The sequence below is a fragment of the Nerophis lumbriciformis genome, linkage group LG02 (genome assembly GCF_033978685.3).
Source record: "Nerophis lumbriciformis linkage group LG02, RoL_Nlum_v2.1, whole genome shotgun sequence".
In the NCBI taxonomy this organism is placed as follows: Eukaryota; Metazoa; Chordata; class Actinopteri; order Syngnathiformes; family Syngnathidae; genus Nerophis; species Nerophis lumbriciformis.
In genome coordinates this window covers 68,502,501-68,521,996 of record NC_084549.2, presented here as the reverse complement: position 1 = coordinate 68,521,996, position 19,496 = coordinate 68,502,501, and the positions used below count along the sequence as shown (strand labels likewise).

The window sequence follows — 19,496 nt, the reverse complement described above, 5'->3', positions numbered from 1 at the left end:
CAATAACTGTTTCTATCAGTTACAATCAATAACTTTTTCTATCAGTTACAATCAATAACTGTTTGTATCAGTTGGAATCAATAACTAATCAATAATCAGTGACGTTAGTTTCCAGCTAGCCAGTAGAAGCGGAGTTTGACCTCTGCTGGGATGCAGGCTGACAGGTGAGTCCAGCTGTTGCATGCTGGGAGTCATCAGGCTGTTCTGGTACAGCCAGTCCAGCTCAGACACAGGTGCATTGTGGGAGCTGTAGTCAGATCCAGGTGCATTGTGGGTGCTGTAGTCAGATCCAGGTGCATTGTGGGAGATGTAATCGGGCCCAGGTGCATTGTGGGAGATGTAGTTGGACCCAGGTGCATTGTGGGAGCTGTCAGTGGACACAGGTGCATTGTGGTAGCTGTAGTCAGACCCAGGTGCATTGTGGGAGCTGTCAGTGAACACAGGTGCATTGTGGGAGCTGCCAGTGAACACAGGTGCATTGTGGTAGCTGTAGTCAGACCCAGGTGCATTGTGGGAGCTGTCAGTGAACACAGGTGTATTGCGGGAGCTGTAGTCAGACCCAGGTGCATTGTGGGAGCTGTCAGTGAACACAGGTGCATTGTGGGAGCTGTAGTCAGACCCAGGTGCATTGTGGGAGCTGTCAGTGAACACAGGTGCATTGTGGGAGCTGTAGTCAGTCCCAGGTGCATTGTGGGAGCTGTCAGTGAACACGGGTGCATTGTGGGAGCTGTAGTCAGACCCAGGTGCATTGTGGGAGCTGTAGTATCTGCTGATGTTTTGTGCCCAGCGCTCCACCGGCAGCACACTTCTGCTGCCCTCTGGGTAGGAAGAGGCGTGGGCAGGTGGGGTCAGAGGGCGCGAGGGCGACAAGGTGATTGGTGCTTTCATGCCACGGTCTTCAGGTAGGCAACACCAGCTCCTGGTAGGGGGCGTGGCCTGTGTGTGTCCAATGTGACAGGACTCCGCCTCCACCAGCTCGGTCCTGGCGGCAGTATTGGGTGCAGGGGTTTCTGAAAGTACCCGGCTGGGGGGCGGGGTTTGTGTCGGGGTCCCGGTCCACCGGGTGGCGCTGTCCACCTCCTCGGTCGGTTTCAGCGAGGTGGTCCCTGCCAGGTGTGTCTGTTCCAAAGTACCCCGAGCAGGAAGTGACCCGGAGCCAACAGGTGCGGGCGTGTCGACACTGGGGGGCGGGGCCCTGTCGGCGGTTACGGTGGCGTTGTGGGTGGAGCCGTCGGGTGATGAGGCCGTCGGGGGAGAGAGCAGCGCAACGTGGCAGGGAGGAGGAGGAAGAGGCGGGCCCTGATGGTGCTGCCTGGAAGCCCATTGGCTGTCCAGTGTCAGAAGTACTTGCTGCGAGACAGGCTCTTCACTGGGGGGAGAGAGAGAGAACATTAGAGAGAGAGCTAGAGAGAGAGCGAGAGAGAGAGAGGGAGAGAGAGGGACATAGAGAGACAAAGACGGAGAGAGCGAGAGAGAGAGAGAGAGACAGAGAAAGAGATACATGGAGAGAGACACATAGACAGAGAGAGAGGGACAAAGAGAGAAATACAGACAGAGAGACAAAGAAAGAGAGAGAAAGAGACAGATAGAAAGAGAGAGAGAGAGAGAGAAAGAGAGAGAGAGAGAGAGAGAGAGAGAGAGAGAGAGAGAGAGAGAGCGAGCGAGAGAGAGAGAGAGAGAGAGAGAGACGGATAGAGACAAAAAGAGAGAGAGAGAAAGACAGACAGAAAGACAAAGAGAGAGAGAGAGAGACATATATATAGAGAGACAGACAGACAAAGAGAGAGACACACATGGAGAGAGAGAGACACATAGAGAGAGACACAAAGAGAGAGAGACAAAGAGAGAGACAGACAGACAGACAAAGAGAGAGAGACACACATGGAGAGAGAGAGACACACATAGAGAGAGACACAAAGAGAGAGAGACAAAGAGAGAGAGAGACACAAAGAGAGAGAGAGAGAGAGACACAGACAGAGAGAGAGAGAGAGACAGACAGACAGACAGACAGACACAGAGAGAGAGAGAGAGAGAGAGAGGGAGAGAGAGAGAGAGAGAGAGAATCATACATTAAATCTAAAGTAAATCTAAGCTAGTTCTTTTCAAATAGTGGGGTATGTGTGACTAGGGGGACATGCTTTATCAGTATCATTCAGTATCAGTATCATGCATTATCATGCTTTATCAGTATCATTCAGTATCAGTATCATGCAGTATCATGCATTATCATGCTTTATCAGTATCATGCAGTATCATGCTTTATCAGTATCTACCTACCTACGATTACCTATGACTAACTACAACTACCTATTATTACCTATTGATACCTACTACTCTCTATTACTATCAATCAATCAATCAATCTTTATTTATATAGCCCTAAATCACAAGTGTCCCAAAGGGCTGCACAAGCCACAACGACATCCTCGGCACAAAGCCCACTACCTACGACTTTACTACCTACTACTACATATGACTATCTACGACTACCTATTACTCTCTACTATGACCTATTACTACTTATGACTTACCTACTGCCTGTGACTATTACCTATTACTACTTTTTACTACCTACTATTACCTATTACCACCTACTATTGCCTACACCTACCTACTATTACCTATTACTACTTAGTACTACCCAATATTACCTATTACTACCTACTATTACCTATTACTACTTAGTACTACCTAATATTACCTATTACCAATTAGTACTACCTAATATTACCTATTACTACCTACTATTACCTATTACTATTTAGTACTACCTAATATTACCTATTACTACCTACTAGTAAATTGTTTCGAAACTTTTCGGTACTTTGATACTTTTCTAAATAAAGGGGACCACAAAAAATTGGACCGGTACTTTTCAGAGGCGGTTCCGTACCGAATATGATTCATTAGTATCGCGGTACTATACTAATACCGGTATACCGTACAACCCTACTACCTACTTTTACCTATTACTCCTTAGTACTACCTAATATTACCTAATATTACCATTTACTCTTACTACTTAGTACTACCTCATACTACCTATTACTACCTACTATTACCTACTAACACCTACTATTACCACCTACTATTACCTATTACTCCTTTGTACTACCTACTATTAGCTATTACCACCTAATATTACCTACATTTACCTATTACTACCTACTATTATCTACAATTACCTATTACTACTTACTCTTACTACCTACTATTACCTAATATTAGCTATTACTACCTATTACTATGTACAACTACCTATGACTGCCTACTACTCCCAATTACTACCTGCTACTACCTACGACTACCTATGACTACCTACTACCACCTATTACTACATACAGCTACCTATTACTACTTATGACTACCTACTATTACCTATGGCTATCTATTACTACTTACTATTGCCTATTACTACATACTATTACTAACTATTACCATCTACTTTTACTACTTAGTACTACCTAATTTTACCTACTACCACCTATTACTACCTACTATTATCTACATTTACGTATTGCTACCTACTATTACGTATTACTCCTTTGTACTACCTACTATTAGCTATTGCCACCTAATATTACCTACATTTACCTCTTACTACCTACTTCTACCTACTATTATCTACAATGACCTATTAGTACTACTTGCTCTTACCTATTACTACCTACGATTACCTACTATTAGCTATTACTACCTATTACTATGTACGCCAATTACTACCTGCTACTACCTACGACTGCCTACGACTACCTGCTACTCCCTACCACTTAGTACTACCTCCTACTTTCAGTACCTGGGCTGTTCCTCAGCAGGTGAGGGACCTGCCTGTGCGCCATGACGATGATGATGATGGGGATGGGGATGAGGATGAAGATGCTGCAGACGTTGCTGCATGCTGCGGCCTCTCCTCATGCAACGCTGCAGCCGGCTGTGGAGAGTAGCTCCGCCCTCGCCTGCCGGACGTAACTTAGCTACGGGGCAACCAAGGAATGGAGCAAAAGGAAAAAGGAGAAAAGAAAATGGTTTCATGCAAAATCTTCCAAACAAATGAAAAAATGTCTTCAAAAATAATGAAAACGTCCAGTAATATTAATCATAATTGATGATGAGATACAAGCGTCATCGCCACACCGACGCTGGTTGCTATTGGAAACCAGCCGGAAGTGGGCGGAGCTCTGGTGAACTCATTTGCATGCAAGAAGGGGAGGTCCTTACACACGGCGTCATTGACGGCGGACAGGGCGGCGGCGACCTCGCCCGCCTGCTCCAGACGCACCGATTGGTCTAACAGATGCTCCGCCTCCGACAGACGCCGCTCCAGATTGTCACCTTTACCTTTAAAACACGCACAAAGACACAACAACATTCCAATCAGTCACATACAAAGAAATAAATTACAACAGGGGTGTCCAAATTGTTCATTATAATAACAATAATTACTTTGAACTATCTGACAGTGTGACGGCTGCAAATATGACACCATTTTGTGGGCAATGTCAGTGATTCCGGTTAATGACCACGAATTTGACTTTGAAGTGAACACAGCACAGCGTTTTTACATGTGACCCAATCCAGACAACAAAGAAACTAACGCAAAAAGTCAACACACATGGTCACACTTTGTGGATATTATATAAAATGTCCAAACACAACACATAATTCAAAATTAAACCCATTTAAATCTGATTGAATTAGTGAAGTGAAGTGAATTATATTTATATAGTGCTTTTCTCTAGTGACTCAAAGCACTTTTACATAGTGAAACCCAATATCTAAGTTACATTTAAACCAGTGTGGGTGGCACTGGGAGCAGGTGGGTAAAGTGTCTTGCCCAAGGACACAACAGCAGTGACTAGGATGGCGGAAGCGGGGATCGAACCGGGAATCCTCAAGCTGCTGGCACGGCCACTCTACCAACCGAGCTATACCGCCTCATTAATTAAAGGAGGTCTTTAAGGAAAAATAAACAAGGTAGCAGTAGAACTCTTACATACTCTTAATATCCAATTATATAAATAAATATATATATTAGTAGACTTTAGCCCAATGTCCCCCCCCCCAAGTCAAAAACTTTGGACACCCCTGGATCAGACTCACGTAACGAGGGGCGGAGCCACAGAGTGGCCAGCTGATCATTTGTTTGAGCGCCAGAAACAACAAAGGAAACTAAAAAACATTTCCAACATGTTCTCTATTGTGTGAGGCTCAGTCCTTCCTTTCAGCCCTGCAATGAGGAACACTCTGGTCAACACATTTGCTGACACACACACACACACACACACACACACACACACACACACACACACACACACACACACACACACACAGTCTTGTATTTGTTACCTTCTTGAGACCTGAGAAAAATGCCTACCTCTTTAGGACCACCCTTTCTAGATATATAAAGATTTATATTTACAACATTAATAATATATACAAACTATGCAAATATAAAAAAAATATTGTTGTGAAAAATGAGTGGGAATTTCACAAGAAAAAGGTCACAATTTCACAAGAAAAACTTGGAATTTTGGCAGCATTATAATAAAAGTCATAATTTTACTCAACGCAAGTCAAAATTTGACGAGAAAAACTGAACATTTGTGCAATATTATGATAAAAGTTGGAATTTTACTCAACAACAGTCGCAATTTTACAAGAAAAGCTTAAAATGTTGGCAATTTTATGAAAAAGAGTCGTAATTTTACTCGACAAAAGTCACAATTTAATAAGCAAACCTACAATTTTGGTAATATAATAATCATCAGAATTTTACTTGGCAAAATTAGGACAAAAATCATAATTTTACTCAAAAAATGTCACCATTTTAAAAGAACAACAACAAAAATTGGCAAAATTGTGATAAAAGACAGAATTTTATATGACAAATGTCACCATTTTGCATTAAAAAGTAATAATTTTACATAAAAAAAGTAATAATTTTACATAAAAAGTAATACTTTGACGAGAAAATATTGCGATATTACAGAAACAGAAAGAATATGAGAAATTGTGCCCAATTTTACAAGAAAAAAGCCGACAATGTGAGAAAAAGACTGCTTTTAGTAAAAAAAATTCATAATTTTTTTTTTTGTAATTGTTTTTTTATCTTCATTATTAATTTCAAGTTATTACAGTATGTCTCTATATACTGTATTTTTCGGAGAATAAGTCGCACCTGCCGAAAATGCATAATAAAGAAGGAAAAAAACATATATAAATCACACTGGAGCCCGGCCAAACTATGAAAAAAACTGCGACTAATAGTCCGAAAAATACGGTACATATTTTCATTTATTTATTTTTAATACATTTCGGCCAAAAGGGGCGCATTTCAAATTCTTACACACACTTGTTATTACATATGTTGACCAGAGGGGGAGCACTTCAAATGTTTACACACACTTGTTATTTCATATGTTGACCAGAGGGTGAGCACTTTTAAAACCGACACACAGTCAATTTGAAAAATCCCTCCTTTTTGGGACCACCCTCATTTTGATAGATTTCACCACCAGGGGTGCAAATGACTGTGATGAGGTGGCGACTTGTCCAGGGTGTACCCCGCCTTCCGCCCGATTGTAGCTGAGATAGGCTCCAGCGACCCCCCGCGACCCCAAAAGGGACAAGCGGTAGAAAATAGATGGATGGATGGATGGGTGCAAATGAGACATTCTCTACTAGATGCAATGGTTTTCCATATTGGGACCATGATTTATGTCATCACTTGTTCACACCTCCTCATATGGAAGCTACTTTTCCTTGTTGATGTCTCAAGAAGGGTAGAAATACAAGAACACACACACACCTTTGTGGGGAGTTATTGTCTGGTCTTAAATTGATAAACATTGTAAGACTGAGTAGGGAGAAGTGTGTGTGTGTGCGTGTGTGTGTGTGTGTGTGTGTGTGTGTGTGTGTGTGTGTGTGTGTGTGTGTGTGTGTGTGTGTGTGTGTGTGTGTGTGTGTGTGTGTGTGTGTGTGTGTGTGTGTGTGTGTGTGTGTGTGTACCTTGGATCTGCAGCTGATCCAGGTCCAGGTACTTGCTGGGTCGAGGGTTGAAGCCGAGCGCCGCCTCCCTGTCTTTCTCCTGCTGCCGCTGCCGCTCCTCCTCCCGCGCCCTCCTCAGCACCTCCTCCTGCAGCTGGTCCAGCTCGCTGCGGCCCACGGGGGGCGCTGTTCACACACGTTGGGAACATGGCGCGCGCTCGTCAGCAGGGACGCAATCGGCCCCGCCGACATAAAGTCAAAGTCCTACCCGGGCTCGCCCTGGAGGCGGAGCTGAGGTCCTTGGGCCGCGTGTTCTTCCATGGCGGTCCTGAAGAGGGCGACGTCTTCGCCGCACACTTCCTGGAGGGCGGACAGATAATAATGAATATAAAATAGAGATGTCCGATAATGGCTTTTCTGCCGATATCCGATATTGTCCAACTCTTAATTACCGATTCCGATATCAACCGATACCAATATATATACAGTCGTGGAATTAACACATTATTATGCCTAATTTTGTTGTGATGCCCCGCTGGATGCATTAAACAATGTAACAAGGTTTTCCAAAATAAATCAACTCAAGTTATGGGGAAAAAAATGCCAACATGGCACTGTCATATTTATTATTGAAGTCACAAAGTGCATTATTTTTTTTTAACATGCCTCAAAACAGCAGCTTGGAATTTGGGACATGCTCTCCCTGAGAGAGCATGAGGAGGTTGAGGTGGGCGGGGTTGGGGGGGATGGGGTAGCGTGGGGTGTATATTGTAGCGTCCCGGAAGAGTTAGTGCTGCAAGGGGTTCTGGGTATTTGTTCTGTTGTGTTTATGTTGTGTTACGGTGCGGATGTTCTCCCGAAATGTGTTTGTCATTCTTGTTTGGTGTGGGTTCACAGTGGGGCGCATATTTGTAACAGTGTTAAAGTTGTTTATACGGCCACCCTCAGTGTGGCTGTTGACTAGGGCTGCAACTAACAACTAATTTGATAATCGATTAATCTGTCGATTATTACTTCGATTAATAATCGGGTAAAAGAGACAAACTACATTTCTATCCTTTCCAGTATTTTATTGGAAAAAAACAGCATACTGGCACCATACTTATTTTGATTATTGTTTCTCAGCTGTTTGTAAATGTTGCAGTTTATAAATAAAGGTTTATTAAAAAAAAAAAGTAACCTCTGTGCATGCGCATAGCATAGATCCAATGAATCAATGACTAAATTAATCGCCAACTATTTTTATAATCGATTTTAATCGATTTAATCGATTAGTTGTTGCAGCCCTACTGTTGACCAAGTATGCCTTGCATTCACTTATGTGTGTGTAAAGCCATAGATATTATGTGACTGGGCCGGTACGCAAAAGAAGTGCTTTTAAAGCCTAATGGCGCTCTGTACTTCTCCCTACGTCCGTGTACACAGCGGCGTTTTTAAAAAAAAGTCATACATTTTACTTGTTGAAACCGACACCGATAATTTTGAAACCGATACCGATAATTTCCGATATTACATTTTAAAACATTTATCGGCAGTCCAATATTATCGGACATCCCTAATAAAAAAGATTGACAAAACATCAGCAATGTTACTTGGGCGATAAAACGATATCAATATATATCGCGATAGACACGTAATCCATAGCAATAAAAAATGTGTCCAATAAATAGTTGTATTTCTTCTTGGTGAGAAGAAAGAGGAAGTATGGAAGCAAGGTTGGTTGCATGAACAAAGGCTCTCGTTCTCTGGTAACCGAGCAACACAGGTGATCAGTAATGAGTGGGAGTGACACGCTAACAGCCAATCAGGTAACAGTATCAACTGGAGATGTCCGATAATATCGGCCTGCCGATATTATCGGCTGATAAATGCTTTAAAATGTAATATCGGAAATTATCGGTATCGGTTTCAAAAAGTAAAGTTAATGACTTTTTAAAACACCGCTGTATGGAGCGGTACATATCCTCCCGAAAATCTCCCGGGGCAACCATTCTCCCGAATTTCTCCCAACTTCCACCCGGACAACAATATTGGGGGCGTGCCTTAAAGGCACTGCCTTTAGCGTCCTCTACAACCTGTCGTCACGACCTCTTTTCCTCCATACAAACAGCGTGCCGGCCCAGTCATAAAACATATGCGGCTTTTACACACACATAAGTGAATGCCATGCATACTTGATCAACAGCCATACAGGTCACACTGAGGGTGGCCGTATAAACAACTTTAACACTGTTACAAATATGCGCCACACTGTGAACCCACACCAAACAAGAATGACAAACACATTTCGGGAGAACATCCGCACCGTAACACAACATAAAGACAACAGAACAAATACCCACTAACTCTTCCGGGACGCTACAATATACACCCCCCGCTACCACCAAACCCCCCCCCTACATTTCCCGAATTCGGAGGTCTCAAGGTTGGCAAGTATGCTCTAGTATACTCTGGACTGAAGCTGTGTGCCTTCATTGTTTTTGTAGCTGTTGTTTTGAGGCATGTTTAAAAAAAATAAAAAAACAATGCACTTTGTGAAAGTCAAAGTGTAGTATTTCCCATAGTTGTAGTGGGTATCAGGATTATCTCAGGGAGAGCATGTCCCAAATTCCAAGCTGCTGTTTTGAGGCATGTTAAAAAAAATAATGCACTTTGTGACTTCAATAATAAATATGGCAGTGCCATGTTGGCACTTTTTTCCATAACTGGAGTTGAAGTTGTTCTCTTATTTTGGAAAACCTTGTTTTTGATTGATTGATTGATTGAAACTTGTATTAGTAGATTGCACAGTACAGTACATATTACGTACAATTGACCACTAAATGGTAACACCCGAATAAGTTTTTCAAGTTCTTTAATCAATTCATGGTAAAGTTACATTGTTTAATGCATCCAGCGGGGCATCACAACAGAATTAGGCATAATAATGTGTTAATTCCACGACTGTATATATCGGTATCGGTTGATATCGGTATCGGTAATTAAGAGTTGGACAATATCGGATATCGGCAAAAAAGCCATTATCGGACATCTCTAGTAGGGCTGCGAATCTTTGGGTGTCCCACAATTCGATTCAATATCGATTCTTGGTGTCACGATTCGATTATAAATAGATTTTTTCCGATTCAAAAACGATATTTTTCCGATTCAAAACGATTCTCTATTCATTCAATACATAGGATTTCAGCAGGATCTACCCCAGTCTGCTGACATGCAAGCAGAGTAGTAGATTATTGTAAAAAGCTTTTATAATTGTAAAGGACAATGTTTTATCAACTGATTGCAATAATGTAAATTTGTTTCAACTATTAAATGAACCAAAAATATGACTTATTTTATCTTTGTGAAAATATTGGACACAGTGTGTTGTCAAGCTTATGAGATGCGATGCAAGTGTAAGCCACTGTGACACTATTGTTCTTTTTATTTTATTTTATAAATGTCTAATGATAATGTCAATGAGGGATTTTTAATCACTGCTATGTTGAAATTGTAACTAATATTGATACTGTTGTTGATGATATTCATTTTTGTTTCACTACTTTTGGTTTGTTATGTGTCGTGTTCAGTGTTGGGACTAACGCGTTACAAAGTAACGCGTTACTGTAACGCCGTTAGTTTCGGCGGTAACTAGTAATCTAACGCGTTATTTTTTATATTCAGTAACTTAGTTACCGTTACTACATGATGCGTTACTGCGTTATTTTACGTTATTTTTTATGTAGTATCGGCTAGAAACTGAGGATCTGATCGTGTTTTATGGCAGCGAAGCAATGACATGCTTCTGATTCTTCCTCTGCGCTCTCTGTGTGTGTGTGTGTCTGGGTGAGGGGAGGGGAGGGGAGGGGAGGGGGGTGCACAATACAAAGTAAACCGTTGGCCAACAAAAAAGTAATCACAGAACACTATTACGACTATACGGTATAGTGTTCTGTGGTTACTTTTTGGTTGGCCAAGCGGACGTGACGACAGGCTGTCCCCACTCAGGTCCGCACGGACCTGGAGGGGGCGTGCCTTAAGTCCGGCTGGAAATCGGGAGAAATTTGGGAGAATGGTTGTCCCAGGGAGAGGCAAGTATGAGATATTCTCCCTTCTTTTCTTTTGTCGAGCACAAAGAAAATAACATTTTAGTTAAATGTAAGTTGTGTCTTGGATCAAAGATCCCGTCTCCTGCCCAAAACAACAATTCAAATCTGCCTGGTTAGGGTCTGTGTATGTCACGTGTGCCTTCCTTAGGTGAAGCCAGCTTTACAGCTATATTGTTGATTGATTGATTATTTGAAACTTTTATTAGTAGATTGCACAGTACAGTACATATTCTGTACAATTGACCACTAAATGGTAACACCCCAATAAGTTTTTCAACTTGTTTAAGTCGGGGTCCACTGATTCATGATACAGATATATACTATCAAATATATACTAACATCATAATACAGTCATCACACAAGATAATCATCAGGGTATATACATTGAATTATTTACAATCCGGGGTGTGGGATATGGAGGAAGGGGTGGGGGGATTAGGTTTGGTTGGTATCAACACTTCAGTCATCAATTGCATCATCAGAGAAATGGACATTGAAACAGTGTAGGACTGACTTGGTAGGATATGTACAGCAAGTAGTGGACACAGAGAGAGAGATCAGAAAGTATAAGAAAAAATGTCTACATTTGATTATTTACAATCCGAAGAGGTATTATGTGGAAGGGAGGGTGTTAGTTTAGGGTTGTAGTTGCCTGGAGGTGTTCTTTTAGTGCGGTTTTGAAGGAGGATAGAGATGCCCTTTATTTTACACCTGTTGGGAGTGCATTCCATATTGAAGTGGCATAGAAAGAGAATGAGTTAAGACCTTTGTTAGTTCGGAATCTGGGTTTAACGTGGTTAGTGTTAGTGTTATTATGCTGTTTGTTACTTATGTATGTTATGTTGCAGCTATTTAAAATAGTTTTGTCAATTTGTTCTGGCCTGAAATAAATTGGCCCTTTGAAACATATCTTTGTCTTTGTGTGCTGTATGTAGAGCACATTGCTTAGCAGAGTTCAGTGATGCAAATGCATGTCAAGTTGATCAACAGATTGTATTAGTCTCCAGTGCAATAACAGTACTGAAATGAAGGCTAAAAGGGCATTAATGGGAGCTTTAAAAACAAAAAGTAGAAGAAGTAACTAAATAGTTACTTTTCACAGTAACGCATTACTTTTTGGTGTAAGTAACTGAGTTAGTAACTGAGTTACTTTTGAAATAAAGTAACTAGTAACTGTAACTAGTTACTGGTTTTCAGTAACTAACCCAACACTGGTCGTGTTTGTGTCTCCTCTCAATTGCTCTGTTTATTGCAGTTCTGAGTGTTGCTGGGTCGGGTTTGGTTTTGGAATTGGATTGCATTGTTATATGTTGGATTGATTAATTAAAAAATATATAAATAAATAAAAATAAATAAATAAAAAAAGAAAATCGATTTTTGAAAAATGAGAATCGATACTGAATCATACAACGTGAGAATGGCGATTTGAATTGGAATCGATTTTTTCCCACACTCCTAATCTCTAGTATCAACTATCAAGTTGGCCGGACTATTGCGCAATGATCTGACCTTTCTCCCAGGCTGAGATCCAGGCTGGTGGGACTGCCGCTGTTCCTCTCGCTGCTCTCGTAGCCGCTCTCCATCCTCTGGATGAGCCTGGGAGGCGGGGCCTGCTCTCTACCGCCCCCTGCCGGGAGAGTCCAGGAGGAGACGGACGCCGCCCCACGATTGGTCGTCGAAGCGGCGCCGCCGCCGTCCTCCGAGGCGAGACCTCTCCCTAGCGGGCTGTAGCCGGCCTGCCTGCTCCTCCTCTCCCTGGCGAAGATGCTGTCGATGTTCAGCGCCTCCCTGCGGGGCCTCCACGCCGGCCGGGGCCTGCCCGACGAAGCGGATTTGGATTCGGAGGCGATGGCGGCGGCCGGCAGGGAGGCCGTGGAGGAGGAGGAGAGGGGCCGGCTGTGGAGGATGCTGCTCATGGTCTCCTTGAAGTCGCGCAGGAGGTTGCCTGAAGAAGACCGGGGGGCTTGGCGAGGAACCTGCTGCTCCTTTAGCGTCTCCCCTGGAGGAGGGAGGAGAAAGAGAAGGCCACTTCAGACAATTGGCAACACAAACAGCGGGATGAGAGATGATGTCACATGATCCAACATGGCGGATGACGTCCACACAGACTAGTCCACGCCTACTTTTCTGGCAGCAGCAAAACCTGCCGTCGCCCGCACGGGGCTTAGCTCCGCCTACCCTCACTGTGGTAACCGGCTGACGAGGCTCCCTGGTCGGCTTTAGATTGCCGGAGGCGGCTCGAGCTCCGCCTCTTGTCCCTGGCCCCGCCTCCCTTCCGCGGAGCGCCGTCCGTCACGTTGCCTTGGCGACACAAGCGTGTTTCAAATAACAAACCATAAGTTAGAACCCCAGCGTGACGAATGAGGCGATGAGCATGGTGGCGATCAGGGAGAGGGGGCGGGGCCGACACCCACCTACGGCGTCCAGGCTGCAGAGCGAGGCGTGGCGCGGCCCGTCGGGGTGTGGCCGGCGGACGGCGGAGGCCTGGGAGTCATGCTGCCAGCGGGGGGGCTGCCGGGACGAGGTGCTCTCCGTCGAAGAGTCGGTGCGAGTGTCGCTTGAGATTGACGGCTCGCGGCCTGGGAAGGGGGGGGGCGGGGTTAGTGAGGGAGTGTGTGGGAGTACACACAAGTACACGCCACTAATACTACACCACGAGTACTACTACAGTCACGACAACAAACACTTCCAAGTGGCTAGCTATAGCACTACAAGTACTACCACTACTACAGTACTACAAGTACCGTAAATTCCGGACTATAAGCCGCTACTTTTTTTCCTGCGCTTTGAAACCTGCGGCTTATAAAACGTTGTGGTACATTTATAGATTTTTCATCGCCAACGGCCATAGTGCAATTTTTTTTTTTAAACACGCAAAGACATTGAAATGCAGTGTCCTCTCATTTAATGCTTTCAGCCGGAAGTAAAAGTGCCAGTCCGTCTTCTTATCGTCTATAGCGTTTCTACTTTACAATATAACTAAAACAATTCTTACTTACTGAAGCGTCCCATTGTGTGATGTCTGTAAAAGTGTTTTTGTGCATATTTGTACGTGCTATCGTAATGAAATCTTGCTACCGTCGTTAGCATTAGCTAATACGCTAACATGTTTACGAGTGTCTGTGTTAGTATTATTAACTTACAATGGCATTATTTTTGTATTGTTTCAGTTTCACAAATTCCTCAGTAAACTCACCAAAAACGTCACTGTGGAGTTATTGATTAATGAAACTATTACTCCAGCGTTTCTACGAGTATTCCAGAGAATTCCGGACTATAAGCCGCTACTTTTTTCCTACGCTTTGAAACCTGCGGCTAATAAAACGGTGTGGTACATTTATGGATTTTTCATCGCCAACGGCCATAATGCAAATTTTTTTTTTTAAAACACGCACAGACACTGAAATGCAGTGTCCTCTCATTTAGTGCTTTCAGCCGGAAGTAAAAGTGCCGTTCCGTCTTCTTACCGTCCATAGCGTTTCTACTTTACAATACAACTAAAACAATTCTTACTTACTGAAGCGTCCCATTGTGTGATGTCTGTAAAAGTGTTTTTGTGCTTATTTGTACGTGCTATTTTAATGTAATCAAGCTAGCGTCGTTAGCATTAGCTAATACGCTAACACGTTTACGAGTGTCTATGTTAGTATTATTAACTTACAATGGCATTCTTTTTGTATTGTTTCAGTTTCACAAATTCCTCAGTAAACTCACCAAAAACGTCACTGTGGAGTTATTGATTAATGAAACTATTACTCCAGCATTTCTCCGAGTATTGCAGAGAATTCCGGACTATAAGCCGCTACTTTTTTCCTACGCTTTGAAACCTGCGGCTTATAAAACAATGTGGTACATTTATGGATTTTTCATCGCCAACGGCCATAATGCAATTTTTTTTTTTTAAACACGCAAAGACATTGAAATGCAGTGTCCTCTCATTTAGTGCTTTCAGCCGGAAGTAAAAGTGCCGTTTTGTCTTCTTACCGTCCATAGCGTTTCTACTTAACAATATAACTAAAACAATTCTTACTTACTGAAGCGTCCCATTATGTGATGTCTGTAAAAGTGGTTTTGTGCATATTTGTACGTGCTATCGTAATGTAATCAAGCTAGCGTTGTTAGCATTAGCTAATATGCTAACACGTTTACGAGTGTCTGTGTTAGTATCATTAACTTACAAAGATACGGTAATATTTTTGTATTGTTTCAGTTTCACAAATTCCTCAGTAAATTCACCAAAACGTCACCGTGGAGTTATTTATTAATGAAACTATAACTCCAGCGTTTCTCAGAGTATTCCAGAGAATTCCGGACTATAAGCCGCGACTTTTTTCCTACGCTTTGAAACCTGCGCCTTATAAAACGGTGCGGCTCATTTATGGATTTTTCATCGCCAACGGCCATAATGCAAATAGTTTTTTTATAAAAACACGCACAGACACTAAAATGCAGTGTCCTCTCATTTAGTGCTTTCAGCCGGAAGTAAAAGTGCCGTTTTGTCTTCTTACCGTCCATATCGTTCCTACTTAACAATATAACTAAAACAATTCTTACTTACTGAAGCGTCCCATTGTGTGATGCCTGTAAAAGTGTTTTTGTGCATATTTGTACGTGCTATGTAATGAAATCTTGCTACCGTCGTTAGCATTAGCTAATACGCTAACATGTTTACGAGTGTCTGTGTTAGTATTATTAACTTACAATGGCATTATTTTTGTATAGTTTCAGTTTCACAAATTCCTCAGTAAACTCACCAAAAACGTCACTGTGGAGTTATTGATTAATGAAACTATTACTCCAGCGTTTCTACGAGTATTCCAGAGAATTCCGGACTATAAGCCGCTACTTTTTTCCTACGGCTTTGAAACCTGCGGCTTATAAAACAGCGTGGTACATTTATAGATTTTTCATCGCCAACGGCCATAGTGCAATTTTTTTTTTTAAACACGCAAAGACATTGAAATGCAGTGTCCTCTCATTTAATGCTTTCAGCCGGAAGTAAAAGTGCCGTTTTGTCTTCTTACCGTCCATATCGTTCCTACTTAACAATATAACTAAAACAATTCTTACTTACTGAAGCGTCCCATTGTGTGATGTCTGTAAAAGTGTTTTTGTGCGTATTTGTACGTGCTATCGTAATGTAATCAAGCTAGCGTCGTTAGCATTAGCTAATACGCTAACACGTTTACGAGTGTCTGTGTTAGTATTATTAACTTACAAAGGCTATATTTTTGTATTGTTTTAGTTTCACAAATTCCTCAGTAAACTCACCAAAAACATCACTGTGGAGTTATTGATTAATGAAACTATTACTCCAGCGTTTCTACGAGTATTCCAGAGAATTCCGGACTATAAGCCGCTACTTTTTTCCTACGGTTTGAAACCTGCGGCTAATAAAACGGTGTGGTTCATTTATGGATTTTTCATCGCCAACGGCCATAATGCAAATATTTTTTTTTTTTAAACACGCAAAGACATTGAAATGCAGTGTCCTCTCATTTAGTGCTTTCAGCCGGAAGTAAAAGTGCCGTTTTGTCTTCTTACCGTCCATAGCGTTTCTACTTAACAATATAACTAAAACAATTCTCACTTACTGAAGCGTCCCATTGTGTGATGTCTGTAAAAGTGTTTTTGTGCATATTTGTACGTGCTATCGTAATGTAATCAAGCTAGCGTCGTTAGCATTAGTTAATACGCTAACACGTTTACGAGTGTCTGTGTTAGTATCATTAACTTACAAAGGTACGGTAGTATTTTTGTATTGTTTCAGTTTCACAAATTCCTCAGTAAATTCACCAAAACGTCACCGTGGAGTTATTGATTAATGAAACTATTACGCCAGCGTTTCTCAGAGTATTCCAGAGAATTCCGGACTATAAGCCGCTACTTTTTTCCTACGCTTTGAAACCTGCGGCTTATAAAACGATGCGGCTCATTTATGGATTTTTCATCGCCAACGGCCATAATACAAATAGTTTTTTATAAAAACACGCACAGACACTGAAATGCAGTGTCCTCTCATTTAGTGCTTTCAGCCGGAAGTAAAAGTGCCGTTCCGTCTTCTTACCGTCCATAGTGTTTCTACTTTACAATACAACTAAAACAATTCTTACTTACTGAAGCGTCCCATTGTGTGATGCCTGTAAAAGTGTTTTTGTGCATATTTGTACGTGCTATCGTAATGAAATCTTGCTACCGTCGTTAGCATTAGCTAATACGCTAACATGTTTACGAGTGTCTGTGTTAGTATTATTAACTTACAAAGGCATTATTTTTGTATTGTTTCAGTTTCACAAATTCCTCAGTAAACTCACCAAAAACGTCACTGTGGAGTTATTGATTAATGAAACTATTACGCCAGCGTTTCTACGAGTATTCCAGAGATTTCCGGACTATAAGTCGCTACTTTTTTCCTACGGTTTGAAACCTGCGGCTTATAAAACGGTGTGGTACATTTATAGATTTTTCATCGCCAACGGCCATAATGCTATTTTTTTTTTTTTAAACACGCAAAGACATTGAAATGCAGTGTCCTCTCATTTAGTGCTTTCAGCCGGAAGTAAAAGTGCCGTTCCGTCTTCTTACCGTCCATAGCGTTTCCACTTTACAATATAACTAAAACAATTCTTACTTACTGAAGCGTCCCATTGTGTGATGTCTGTAAAAGTGTTTTTGTGCATATTTGTACGTGCTATCGTAATGTAATCAAGCTAGCGTCGTTAGCATTAGCTAATACGCTAACACGTTTACGAGTGTCTGTGTTAGTATTATTAACTTACAAAGGCATTCTTTTTGTATTGTTTCAGTTTCACAAATTCCTCAGTAAACTCACCAAAAACATCACTGTGGAGTTATTGATAAATGAAACTATTACTCCAGCGTTTCTACGAGTATTCCAGAGAATTACGGACTATAAGCCGCTACTTTTTTCCTACGCTTTGAAACCTGCGGCTTATAAAACGGTGCGGTTCATTAATGGATTTTTCATCGCCAACGGCCATAATGCAAATGTTTTTTTTTTTTTAAACACGCAAAGACACTGAAATGCAGTGTCCTCTCATTTAGTGCTTTCAGCCGGAAGTAAAAGTGCCGTTCCGTCTTCTTACCGTCCATAGCGTTTCCACTTTACAATATAACTAAAACAATTCTTACTTACTGAAGCGTCCCATTGTGTGATGTCTGTAAGTGTTTTTGTGCATATTTGTACGTGCTATCGTAATGTAATCAAGCTAGCGTCGTTAGCATTAGCTAATACGCTAACATGTTTACGAGTGTCTGTGTTAGTATTATTAACTTACAAAGATACGGTAGTATTTTTGTATTGTTTCAGTTTCACAAATTCCTCAGTAAATTCACCAAAACTTCACCGTGGAGTTATTGATTAATGAAACTATTACTCCAGCGTTTCTCAAAGTATTCCAGAGAATTCCGGACTATAAGCCGCTACTTTTTTCCTACGCTTTGAAACCTGCGGCTTATAAAACGGTGCGGTTAATTAATAGATTTTTCATCGCCAACGGCCATAATGCAAATTTTTTTTTTTTAAAACACGCAAAGACACTGAAATGCAGTGTCCTTTCATTTAGTGCTTTCAGCCGGAAGTAAAAGTGCCGTTCTGTCTTCTTACCGTCCATAGCGTTTCTACTTTACAATACAACTAAAACAATTCTTACTTACTGAAGCGTCTCATTGTGTGATGTCTGTAAAAGTGTTTTTGTGCATATTTGTACGTGCTATCGTAATGAAATCTTGCTACCGTCGTTAGCATTAGCTAATACGCTAGCATGTTTACGAGTGTCTGTGTTAGTATTATTAACTTACACTGGCATTATTTTTGTATTGTTTCAGTTTCACAAATTCCTCAGTAAACTCACCAAAAACGTCACTGTGGAGTTATTGATTAATGAAACTATTACTCCAGCGTTTCTACGAGTATTCCAGAGAATTCCGGACTATAAGCCGCTACTTTTTTCCTACGCTTTGAAACCTGCGGCTTATAAAACGGTGTGGTACATTTATAGATTTTTCATCGCCAACAGCCATAATGCAATTTTTTTTTTTAAACACGCAAAGACATTGAAATGCAGTGTCCTCTCATTTAGTGCTTTCAGCCGGAAGTAAAAGTGCCGTTCCTTCTTCTTACCGTCTATAGCGTTTCTACGTTACAATATAACTAAAACAATTCTTACTTACTGAAGCGTCCCATTGTGTGATGTCTGTAAAAGTGTTTTTGTGCATATTTGTACGTGCTATCGTAATGTAATCAAGCTAGCGTCGTTAGCATTAGCTAATACGCTAACACGTTTACGAGTGTCTGTGTTAGTATTATTAACTTACTAAGGCATTCTTTTTGTATTGTTTCAGTTTCACAAATTCCTCAGTAAACTCACCAAAAACATCACTGTGGAGTTATTGATAAAT

The 19,496-nt window shown here is 41.5% G+C and overlaps 1 protein-coding gene across 6 annotated transcripts in view; it reads right to left on the bottom strand.

Moving 5' to 3' along the window:
- Positions 1-19,496, bottom strand: part of LOC133610999 (ubiquitin carboxyl-terminal hydrolase 54-like) — a 66,432-nt gene that overhangs the window by 3,665 nt on the left and 43,271 nt on the right. For 5 of the 6 annotated variants that reach the window (XM_061967835.1, XM_061967852.1, XM_061967869.2 and 2 more), the window contains exons 12-19: positions 13,490-13,654; positions 13,254-13,376; positions 12,585-13,074; positions 7,256-7,347; positions 7,009-7,173; positions 4,219-4,338; positions 3,797-3,974; positions 141-1,369 (exon numbers count right to left, since the gene is read on the bottom strand). In XM_061967835.1, coding sequence (XP_061823819.1) covers positions 141-1,369; positions 3,797-3,974; positions 4,219-4,338; positions 7,009-7,173; positions 7,256-7,347; positions 12,585-13,074; positions 13,254-13,376; positions 13,490-13,654 — 2,562 coding nt within the window. The remainder of the gene's footprint in view (positions 1-140; positions 1,370-3,796; positions 3,975-4,218; positions 4,339-7,008; positions 7,174-7,255; positions 7,348-12,584; positions 13,075-13,253; positions 13,377-13,489; positions 13,655-19,496) is intronic. The other variant, XM_061967861.2, reaches the window with a different exon arrangement.